The following is a 12,196-nucleotide window of genomic DNA, read 5'->3' on the forward strand; positions in this document are numbered from 1 at the left end:
TCTAATACTTGTATACAAAAGATATTTGTCCAGCTTCTAATACTTGTATACAATAAATAACTTGTCGAGCGTCAAATAACCTAAGGATTCTTTTTCAACACTACGTGTGATAATCAATTAAACAAGGTAAACCAATGCTCCAATATCCACCTATTCAATATAATGGCAATAGAAAAAAATTCAAACTCGCTTAATAAGATGGCTTACTTTTAGTAGTAAAGAAGACAATCTGTGTGTCTATTAATAAAAAGAGTTTTACTTTGAGGATTTATTTTTTCAACACAACACTATCAACACTATCGAGCAACACTATCGAGAAACACTATCGAGCAGAGCGAGATAGTGTTGTTACGAGCTACAAAGTGCTGCTACACTATCGAGCAGAGCGAGATAGTGTTGTAAAAAGCTATAAAGTGGTCACTATCGAGCAGAGCGAGATAGTGTTGTAATAGGCTACAATGTGCTCACTATCGAGCAACACTATCGAGCAGAGCGAGATAGTGTTGTTACAAGCTATAAAGTGCTCACTAGCTTGCTTCGCTCCATAGTGTTGTAACAAGCTACTACGTACTCACTATCGAGAAGAACGAGATAGTGTTGTAACAGGCTTCACTAGCTTCCTTCGCTCGATAGTGTTGTTACAAGCTATAAAGTGCTCACTAGCTTGCTTCGCTCGATAGTGTTGCAACAAGCTACTACGTACTCACTATCGAGAAGAACGAGATAATGTTGTAACAGGCTTCAATGTGCTCACTAGCTTCCTTCGCTCGATAGTGTTGTTACAAGCTATAAAGTGCTCACTAGCTTCCTTCGCTCAATAGTGTTGTTACAGGCTATAAAGTGCTCACTAGCTTGCTTCGCTCGATAGTGTTGCAACAAGCTATAAAGTGCTCACTAGCTCGCTTCGCTCGATAGTGTTGTTACAAGCTACAAAATGCTCACTAGCTCGCTTCGCTTGCTCTGCTCGATAGTCTTTCAACAAGCCACTACGTACTCACTAGCTCGCTTCGCTCGATAGTCTTTCAAAAAGCTACTACGTGCTGCTCGACTGAGGTATGGAGACTGTAGAGACTCGTATGGAGAGTACAGTTGGTTAATAACTACAAACTATCTAGAAATATAGATATAGACTATCTTGCTTTGCTCGATAGTCTTCAAAGAGAAGAGAGAGTAGTATAAGATACTGAAATGAGGATACTGAGATGAGTAAGCTACCATAGTCACCGCGACACTAGCAACACTTCATAGCTTGTTGCACTCTGTTAGAGCTCCGACAGAGGAGCTCACCTCTTATAAAACTCATCTCTTGAAGCTCTCTTCTAGAACACATCTTTTAAAGCTCTCTACTAACATCTTTTAAAGCTCTCTCCTAAAGCTCACCTCTTATAGAGATCAACTCTTGAAGCTCTCTCATAAAGCTCATCTCTCATAAAGTTCATCTCTCCCAGAGCTCATCTCTCATAAAGCTCATCTCTCATAAAGCTCATCTCTCCTAAAGCTCATCTCTCCTAAAGCTCACCCATACACATCTCTATTCATGGTTCCCATAATTCTCCGTGTCCCCTCGGTGCATAATTGATTGCCTTGAATTTTTCCTTCTTGATAGTTTCATTACCGTCACCAGAAACTTGTTTCTCATGCACAACCCCTTCAATTGGTACTTGCGTCTTTTCAGCTTGTTTTCCTTTCCCTCTTCTTCGATTCCTATAAGTTGCCTTGGGAGGTTCTTGTTTCACACTGTGGTAGGCATATAAAGTAGTATCAATCCTGTTTTGCAAGATATCATTCTTTGGATCAAAATCATCGTTTCCCGAGGAAAATGGATTGTATACTCTAAACAGATTGACATCATAATTTTGGAAAATAAGCAATTCGGCTTCATTAACATTGACACAATCAATCCCATACGACTTGGCCCAAATTTTAGTAACTGGATCCTCGGTTACAAGCTTCCACTCCTCAATACTATCTTTGGGCTTGGGCTGGTATTTCTCAATAAATCTCTTGAATATACAAGTCCTGATCAAGTATCTCAATCTATTTGGCATCTCGGCAAGATTCTCAGATGCTGCTACTGCTGCTGCTGCGTCTTGATCCATTTGCGATGAGCCTAAAATACCAATGATAGTATGGTCATTTTCATTTCCATCTCCATCCTCAGCATTTTGACTTCCATCTTCAGCAATTTGACTTCCATCTTCAGCAATTTGACTTTCATCTTCAGCAGTTTGACTTCCCCTAGTTTGTCGAGTCTGATTACACTCGAACCTAGTCTTGTAATTTGGAAAATCTCCAATTTTCGGTGAGTAGATTTTATACTTTGAACAAGTTTTCCAAACTGGTGTAGCCTCATTAGGAGATTCAAGGTTTAAATTATATTGGATTTTACCGCCATTTGAAGTTGGGTGATTGTTTGAGAATTTCTCTAAATAGTTATCAATAAACTTGATTGCTTCTCGTGCGTTGGTGGCACTTATTGAAGTTCCTCTTTTCACATAATCAAACTCGTGCAAAGTATACGAAGGAACATACATATTCAACTTGATTGGGTCAAATGATTTGTTGAGGTTTTGCCCTATATACTCCTCATTAAACCATCGTTTCACATTACCAATCCCCCGAACAAATGCAGTATGATCTAATATCAAACGCACTTGACGCTTGTTGTTGTTGAGGTCATCACAAGTACTTTGTTGTTGCGAAACAGAAGCAGATCTCCCTGATTGGCCGTGCTGGGCCAAGCCTACTAATTCATCCTGAAAGGGCTCTCGAGGTTTGTCTGATTCATATATATCGGACATGTCTTGCTTGACATGGATATGACTTACCGTCGTTCTTTGCTTCTACAATATTTTGTAGAGATTCATCTCTACAGAAAATTCATCTCTACAATTTTTTTCACTAGTAGTCAAGTAGGATTGTTGAATCCTGTGCGCACTATAAACACTATCAACACTATCAACACTATCAACACTAGCAACACTAGCTACCACCGACACTGACAGGGTCATTTCAATATAACAAGAATAGAGAATAAGAGAATTCAGCCTGCACAAGAAACGCAAACCATTCCCAAAAAATGCAAACCCACAAATAATTATCAAAAATGGATTCACCTAAAAGACTCATCCATGCTCATTCATATTCACACTATCTCGATCTGCTCGATAGTGGAGCACAAAACTTTGTAGCAACACAGGTTTGACCTATAAGCAAAATTCGCACCAATTCCGCATACTACTCTTTTTGTTAGTACTCAGATTACTAGATTTTTGTTAAAAGCCAATTGATATCAATACGTTTGATCAGATAGGTTTAGTCAAGGGCATAAGCATTGAGCAAAGTGCTCTAATATTAGAGATGCCAGAAAAAACATGCTATTATAAAAACAAAATTCATCATAATGTTTTGATATCAAAAGACAGAAAACGAAATAATGTACCATACCTTCTATAACACGGGTTTGATTAATGTATTCATACCTCTACGATGATGTAGTTTTCTTGATTTATAAAGAAACAAGTGATGAATAGGCGAAAAAAAATTGTACATATTAAAGATTTTTCAAGTAAAAAAAAAAAAATGATGCGGCAATAGGCGGGAAACGAAAAAGAGAAAGACCTGTCTCTCTGAGATCTTTCTGCAAATTTCACATTTTGATCTGAAAAAGCGAAGCGAAGCGACACTATCGAGCAAAGCGACACTATCGAGCAAAGCGAGATAGTGTCGCTACAGCCAACGTCAGGGTTATATGAGGATTCTCAAATTAGACTATCTCTTCCTACATAGACTGTTTCTTCTTAGATAGACTCTTTTCCTACATCGATTGTTTCTTTGCATTTATGCAACTGTAATAGCTAAAATAGATAAAATGCGATTTATCTTTGCTTATTTTAGCAAGGGAATCCAAAAACTAACCACCTGTCAGTGTCGGTGGAAGTCAATGCTCCACTATCGAGTAAAGCGGGATAGTGCTGACGTTTGATGAAAATTTTCATTTAATATTGAACAAAAATTTGCAAATTGAAAAATGCGGGTTTGGTTACATTTCAACACCAGTGGCTGAATATCTGATTCAACACTAGTCTAAATTCCCGTATTCAAAGTTAAAGTCAACTCAAAACCGACACTATCGAGCAAAGCGAGATAGTGGAGCAGCACTTACTACACCGACACTATCGAGCAAAGCGAGATAGTGGAGCAGCACTTACTACACCGACACTTACTACACCGACACTATCTCGCTATGCTCGATAGTGGTAATTAGTTGCACATTAATTCATAACTATAAAGACAAGTCGACATTAAATGCCTAATGTTGGTGGCAGCTAGGTGTGCTCGATAGTGTCGATAGTGTCACTAGTCAATGGTGCTCCACTATCTCGCTCTGCTCGATAGTGTCGACAGGTCGATAGTATCACTAGTCAATGGTGCTCCACTATCTCGCTCTGCTCGATAGTGTCGACAGGTCGATAGTGCCGCAATCTATATGGAAACCACATAAACGGCTTCTTTTTTACCTCCAATGTTACACATACTAAATTACGGGCTTAATTAAATCATTTTGGTAGAGTGTTGCAATAAAAAAAAGATTTATTAGACGCCCTGCAATATAACTGTGTATTTATATTTATATCAAAATTTCTTTGTGTATTTATATTTATATTAATATTTATTTTATATCAATTTTTTTATTTTTTATTTTTTATTTTTTATTTTTATTTTATTTTATTTTATATTTTTATTTTTTTATTTTATTATTTATTTTTTATTTTTTATTTTTTATTTTGTTCCGTTTGCATTTGCTCGATTTGGACGAAAAGAAAACAATGTTAATTAAGTTTAGAATCACTTTGATGGAATTGGAAATTTTTAATACTATAAGATAACATTTACTTATTGAAATTGAGTAATGGTAATGTTACCGCACACAAGCGGCATATAACACATATTCATAATCTAGTTATAGGGAGAGGAGAAAAAGTTCCAGTGTCAAAGGATTTTCCAGAAAAAGTAACCCTGTATGGAGGCCTCAGGATCTTATTTATTGGAACCCTCTCTCAACCCATAGTCACCCATAGTGTAGAACAAAAGAACTATTAACAGAAGGTCTATAACGGAAGACCTATAACAGAAGGTCTATAACGGAAGACCTATAACGGAAGGTCTATAACGGAAGACCTATAACGGAAGGTCTATAACAGAAGGTCTATAACGGAAGACCTATAACAGAAGGTTTATAACAGAAGATCTATAACAGAAGATCCATCAACGGAAGCTCTATTAACAACAGTGTTGAATGGACTATCCCCAAACACCGCCTTTACAGCGACGCTCTTTTCGAGAGCCAACTTTATATGCACCAGATTACAAGAAGAGATCAAGCTCATTGTCTCCATTGAGAACTCGAAATACAACCAGCTATAATAAAGCAATAATTTTGCCTTCTCTAAATGATGAAGAAGATATCAAGTCGGTAATATCTTCTTCAAACTTGACTAAAACCCAATTAAAGAGTATCTCCAAAAATCCTTTAGCCAAAACACTCCACATTGTTTCATCCAACCCAAATGCTCAAAAATATGGTATTCCAGTACCATTGACAATAAGACTACCCCCAAAGTTGAGCTCACCGAGTGGCAGTAGTAGTCCTCTACAGTCTACGGCCTCTTCGGCTTCATCTTCATTACCAAACACTCCCAACAAACTGAGCTTTTCCCCAAAACTAAAGAAAAAGTCAAAACAGCAAATATTAATCTACACGCCGCAGGGTTACGAGAAAGTCGATACATCACTGTCGTCATCGTCGTCTTCTTCTGAAGATGAAGCTTATGAATCAATATTGAAAAACCTTCCAAAAACTCCAGAAAAACCAACTACACCAAAGAAATCTAATCAATCTCCTCCTCCTGTTGCCAACAATAACACAAAATACCTGAAATTAGCCTTCCGTAACAAAGAGGTTGATGAACTTAGTATGATTGAAGAAATTTCCACTGCTGGATTATCACGAGCTTCCACGATAAAACAAATCGAAGTCTCCAATCAAGCAAATAAAAAGTCTCCCGTACGAAATCTTGATAAAAAACTTCCATCAATACCGCCTGACACTAAAAATCCACCACTTGGCTCTGAAATTGCGCCGTCCCCATCTGCAAATTTGCGAGAGTCAAAGAAGAACGAATCGCAAACCTTCCATGGTATAGAGAGTGGTGCCAAAAAAGCGGCAGTAACCTCGAGTACATCATCTCCTCGACGTAAGCCGCCATATGCACGGGAACCTTTGAAGCCAGTTGACACGGAATCTTCAAGTCAGTTAAACAAACCTCAAGCTGCATCCTCATCAGTCACCAATTATTCACTTATTGCAAAGATGTTACCAGACAGATGCTTTAGCAATGAGTCACAAATATCTTCTGTTAGCTCGTTCAGTTCTACGGGAGAGATTGATGTGCACTTTAGACATCATGCACAATCACCTAGCAGTGAGAATATCTCCTCAGTAAGGGGAAAGCAAGTGGAACGAGCACCAAAAAGGTTTCAATTGCCTGTACTGGGCGAGAAACGAGCCAACAACAACGCTTCCAAACCTTCAATGGTACAACCATCTTCTCGTATTATTTCCAATACGAGTGATGCGTCAACCAACTCTACTGACAGTAGTACAATTAGTTGGAACTCGATACAAAAGTCAATTGATATGTCACTTGATGGAAAGAGTATTAAGCTGCCTGCTAAAAGTGATAAAACTGTGACAAAGGACTCAATACCAGATGAGGTGAAAAGCAGAAGAGAAGATGACAACGACATTTGGACAGACATCAGTGATTCTGAAGAAAATGAAGAAAAGATTGATGAAGAGGAGAAAGAAAGGGAAAAGAGTATAGAGAAGGAGGTAGAAACCAAACAGTTGAGGCAAAAGGTGAAGATAACCAATATTGGCTCAACACCTACAGCAACACCCACTCTACTTGAAGGAGATAACAACACCCAACTTATCGACAACAGTGAATTAAACACAAGTTATTACTTTCCAAATAATCTGCAAAATATTACCAATAACACTAAATTGCAAGCCATGGATCTTGAAGCAGAGACCCAGAGCAACAAGCTGAGATACAGCTTTTACTCAAACGGTCAAATTGAGATACCGGATTTATCAGACAAGAGGATTATGGACCAATACTCTACAAAAACCCCATCATCATACAACGAAACTGTATTTTCCGAACGGTTTACTGAAGCTTCGGTTTCAGATTACGAAGACAATGCACATTTGCCAGAAAGGATTAGAGTTCCAAGCAGAGGGGCAATAGAACATTTGGAGCAACAATTCAGGCTACATAATATCGATGACGACTCGGATACAGAACTAAAAATAAAAAGCACAACTTTTGCTACTCCGAAACTTTCAACAACTTCATCTTCACTGATGTTTAATTATTCATCACCTATTAAACACAGAAGAGGTAAGTCTATGCATTCTATTGATTTTTCCATTGAAAAAGAATCAGTCCGACAAGTAAACCACAATCGATCAAAGTCTGCTGATATGTTGACATCTTTTACAAGAGGGGGAGGAGAAGGTGGTGGTCATCGACGAACCAATTCGTTCGATGCGTTGAAACAAATCTCATCACATGAGGCCAAAAAGCATGGCGGGCTGAATGATGATGATGTAGGCGAGGAAATGAATATCAAGGTTGCCGAACCACCCAAAGTTGTAAATTATGCTGTGGATTTCAAAGAAAATAACTTAAAGGATGAGAACTTTGGGAACATATTTGGCACCCCAAAGATTCGTGGCTTTATCCAGCAAGGGCAGGAAAGGTCAAGTTCCAAGCGTTACGTGAGTCCCAAGAGAAAAAAGCCAACAAGCGTTGATAATAGATCAAGTATGAACATTGACAGTGCTAAGGCTGATATAACTGGAAATAAACACGAACTTAGAACCAATTTTACTTCGTCCCACAAGCCAGTAGTGGAAAAACATAATGATAAACGATCAAGGAATACGCATCACGATAATGATGAGAATGATGATGATAATAATAATAACAATAATAATAACAATAACAACAATAATGATGATGACCATGATGATCATGACGAGTTGCTAAGTCTTTACTCCAATTATCGTAACAACACGTGGTTGTTTGGTATTGATAGTATAGAATCAAAGCCAACATCCTCTGAACTTCCCCAGTCTGGCATCCATTATGATCCGAAACTGGAGCCGAAGCAAACAAGTTTGTTCAGAAATGGTAGTAATAATGATAATAGCAAGAATAACAATATTAATAATAATGCAAAAACCATGTCTTACCTTACAAGTGGCAGTAAGATTGTACATGAGCTTAACATGAAAAGATCAAACACGGTGAGCATACCTACCCCAAAGCTAATTGGTCAGAGAAATCATATCAACGGCAGTAGCGATTCCAAGAGTTCTCTTCAAAAAAAGGACCGTGAGAAGAATGAAAGTAAACGAGCTAGTATGTCCACAAAAGACGAAAAGTACTTTGACTATGCTATGGATGGCAATTACAATTTTGATACGTTTATTAAGGAGTACAAAATAACGAGCATATGAAAGGTTTTCTGCGTAGATGCATTATATATTAGAACAATTTTCCATATATATATATATATATGATCATCCCCTCTTTATTCCTTGTCTATTAAACCTTACATAAACAGGTACTGTGGCCTCAGTTTCATTTTCTTGTTCTATTTCCTCTTCGTTAGCTTCGACAACTGAGGGACACGAGTTAATTGATCTTGTGGAAGGGCTTCGACTCATGTTGTAACTCTTCAACCCTAATTTACCCATTTGTGACGACGGTGGTGGCAAAGAAGTGTTCTTGTTGTAAAAAGTTACTGTCTTATTTAGAGTCTCGATTTTGTTTGATATTGGTTGGCTAGATAATAGCACTTTTTTTGGTTTTCTATTGTAAGAATTGGAGCGTTCGAAACGAGATTTGGAAAAGGGGACGACGTTTTGACGGTTCATGACATTATTTATCGGCATTGATTGACTATGATAAACGAAATCTTCGGGAATTTGGTTAACCTCATCAAGCAACTCGGGGTCTAAAGGCACCGGCTTGAGAGTATCGTCCGTTGGGTCGATTTCTTTTGATACTTGATGGTTACAAGTCTTTGAAGTCAAGCTTTCCTGGCTGCTGAACCACGAGTATCTTTTGAATGACGGTCGATGTTTGAAGCTTGACTCAGCGGTATCAGAATTTGTTTCGGTTGATTTCTTGACTTCTACTTGAGCATTCTTGAGCAGTATTCTCGAACCACTATCTGAAGCATCCACTGTAGAGTTCTGAAATGGTTCGGATGAATCATCCGTTTTAACACTGGCTAAAAAGTTCATCATGAATTCAACTGATTCTCTCTTTTTCTTACGTTCGTCATTGATACTTTTGGAATTCGACAACCCTACTTCTGATTGCACGGCACCCAAATTTGATAGTAAACTCATCATTTCAGCCACAGAGTTTCTATTAAAAACAGTGTTATCTTTCGATTCAACTGCATTTGCTGGAGGTACTGTTTCAACGGGAAAAGTTTTTTTGCCTTCACATTGTATATGGACGTTGCTTTTTTGATGTTCTAAGTTGCTTAATAATCCCATTATCTCTACAACGGAGCTTCCGTTTTCGGGATTCGCGCCTTGTGAGTTTGCATCCTGACTATCAGCTGGAGCTTGTTCAACCGATTTAACGTTATTATCAGCACGAGTCTCAAGGCTTTGTAAGATATCCATTATTTCACCAAAAGAGCTTTCTCTTGGCTCACTCAGCTTTTGTCTCTTTTTGTTTTTATCACTGTTGGCTTCTTCGAAACATCCATCATCATAATTTGTAGAAGGGAAACTGTCAATTGCATTTTCTCTTACTTGGACCTTCTTCTTTTCCGGTAAATTGTCTCTACTGCTCACTTTCTGTTCATGGTAGTCAGTCGACGGAAATGAGTCTTGCTTGTCAACTATGTTCGTCTCTTCTGGCACTTGATTTCTTCTCTTTCCAATAAAAGATTCAAACTCCTTTATATTTGAAATAACTCGACTATGCAGCTTTTCATCAAATGACCCGTGAAAAGATGAAAAGATCCTATTTTGAATTAATTCTTTAGCATACAGTACCTCTTCAAATCTATTCTCTAATGTACTCGTATTGAAAGAGTACCGGTGAATGAGTGATTTATTAGGATTCACATCACTCCTTGTCTTCCTCGAACGGTGTCTTAAATTGTGGCCAATAGTCAATCCATTAATCATGGGACTGTTGATGTCAAAAAGTTCTAAAGCATCGCGTTCATCATCATCATCATCATCATCATCATGGTCATCAACATCAACATCATCATCATCAACACCATCATCAACATCATGGTCATTATATTTCTCTTCTCTCCACAAAGGAGTCTCAAAGTTATTGCTCAAATAACTAGAGGAATGTGCCGAGCTTGCATCGCTCTTATCTAAATAATTTTCCAATATATCCTCTTCAAAGTTCGATTTCTTGGGACTGGACGTTTCAGAAAAACTAGATGCCGAACCCTGAATGGATAGGTGATACGACAAATTAAAAGGGATGTGTAAATGCGGTAGTGGTAAAAACTCTTTGCCCCCATGCGCCAAAATTGACGAGTAAGATTGCTTTTCGTTCAAAACAAACGAAGACTTGTTTTTGGTCTTGAAGTCTTCTTCAAAATTGGTCGTGGACCCTTGTGTCTTGGAATCATCATGAAGAAACTCTTTGTAAGCACCATTCCTGGCTTCGAAATCATCTTCCTCATTAGAATCATAAACCTCCTCATCCATCCCATTATTTTCGAAATCATAGTCAAAAAGCTCCTCATCCTCATAGCCTAAATCTTGCAATTCAAAAGGATGATTAATATGTGATATGTTTTTGCCAGAAGGTCTCAGCGACGATTTTGTTTTGTAATACTTGACTGAGGTGTTTCTCCCACCTTTCATGTCCTGCACGAAAGAAAACTGCGAAGATGTGTCATCTTCTTCCTCTGTATACCCTTCTTCTACGTCTGATATACAACTGTATAAGCTAATATGGTCTGTTGTTTTCGGCTGACTATCATCATCTTCATGAGAAGATGATGCTAGCGGTAGATTAAAATTTATTTCTTTTGTATGGAATCTGGTTGCACTTTCAGCTGATGACCTAGTGCTGTTAGATATCTCTTTTACTGAGCTTCGCGATAGCAAAATCGGCGGTCCTAGCGAGGATCCTCGTATAGACGATGCAACATGAGGGTGTGGCGTTCGTTTTTGGAACTCTTGTGGTAAAGCATGGCGCTCTTCGTTTGATAAAGAAACATGCCGATCCTCCAAATCTGCTAAACTATTAAGGTCAAAAGAGGGAGAAGAAACGGCTGTTTGCACCCCCTGGGCCCGGAAAAGTGACTCTTCGGGTAGTTTTCTCGATTCAATTGATGAATGCGTGGAAACGTAACTGCGACTTCGAACATGTTTCTTGAAAATCGACCCGCCTTTTGACTCCTTCAGGGGAGATTTCATTTGCAACGCTTCCTGCAAGCTATCGTTGGTTGTTGGAGTAGTTGCAGATGATCTCGAGGAGAAAAAGAAATTCTTGATTGGCGTGAGTAACTTCTTGGGAGAGCCCATATTTGAAACACTATTGGTAGCTAAAGGATGTACCACAAACTGGCAATTCTGATGAACAGCAGGAGACTGTTGGGGAGTAGACCCGGTCTGACTCGCCAAAGTTGAACCAACATTATGACTCGTGGTACCAATACCAGCATTACCAGCATTACCAGCATTACCAGCATTACCAGAATTACCAGAATTACCAGCATTACCAGAATTACCAGAATTACCAGCATTACCAGCATTACCAGCATTACCAGCATTACCAACATTACCAGCAACCACCCCAGCACGATGTGATTCACTAGAAACGGGTGTATTCGTCGATGACGATTCATTCTTTTTCTGTGGCTTGATTAATGATAGCATTTAATGCCTGCAAAAAAGCACCAGTAAGTTACCAACCTAACCTATTCCACTTGACTATGACCTGATAAAAAGAATCAACTATAGAGTTTTAAAATTAAAGTTGGTTCCAGAATTGAAAGAGGAAAAAAAAAAGTCTTGAAGGAAAATTGAACCAAAAACTCAAACTCATACCAAACGACT

General features: G+C 38.4%; 3 protein-coding genes across 3 annotated transcripts; 1 reads left to right on the top strand and 2 right to left on the bottom strand. All coding sequences in view use genetic code 12, as the record gives it.

Annotated features, from left to right (window-relative positions):
* Window positions 1-1,535: 1,535 nt before the first annotated feature.
* On the bottom strand, window positions 1,536-2,801 carry KGF56_002805 (uncharacterized protein; the record flags this gene model as incomplete). Its single annotated transcript, XM_049324074.1, has 1 exon — window positions 1,536-2,801. One exon carries the CDS (start codon window positions 2,799-2,801, stop codon window positions 1,536-1,538), a length of 1,266 nt encoding a protein of 421 aa, XP_049180153.1.
* A 2,498-nt stretch (window positions 2,802-5,299) lies between these two features.
* Window positions 5,300-8,593, top strand: KGF56_002806 (uncharacterized protein; the record flags this gene model as incomplete). The annotated part of the gene is made up of 1 exon (XM_049324075.1): window positions 5,300-8,593. The coding sequence occupies one exon, from the start codon at window positions 5,300-5,302 to the stop codon at window positions 8,591-8,593; it is 3,294 nt and encodes a 1,097-aa protein (XP_049180154.1).
* Window positions 8,594-8,656: 63 nt separating this feature from the next.
* KGF56_002807 (uncharacterized protein) lies at window positions 8,657-12,016 on the bottom strand (the record flags this gene model as incomplete). The annotated part of the gene is made up of 1 exon (XM_049324076.1): window positions 8,657-12,016. One exon carries the CDS (start codon window positions 12,014-12,016, stop codon window positions 8,657-8,659), a length of 3,360 nt encoding a protein of 1,119 aa, XP_049180155.1.
* Between the last annotated feature and the right edge of the window lie 180 nt (window positions 12,017-12,196).

The sequence above is a fragment of the Candida oxycetoniae genome, assembly GCF_023343755.2.
Source record: "Candida oxycetoniae strain CBS 10844 chromosome Unknown scaffold27, whole genome shotgun sequence".
Lineage (NCBI taxonomy): Eukaryota > Fungi > Ascomycota > Pichiomycetes > Serinales > Debaryomycetaceae > Lodderomyces > Lodderomyces oxycetoniae.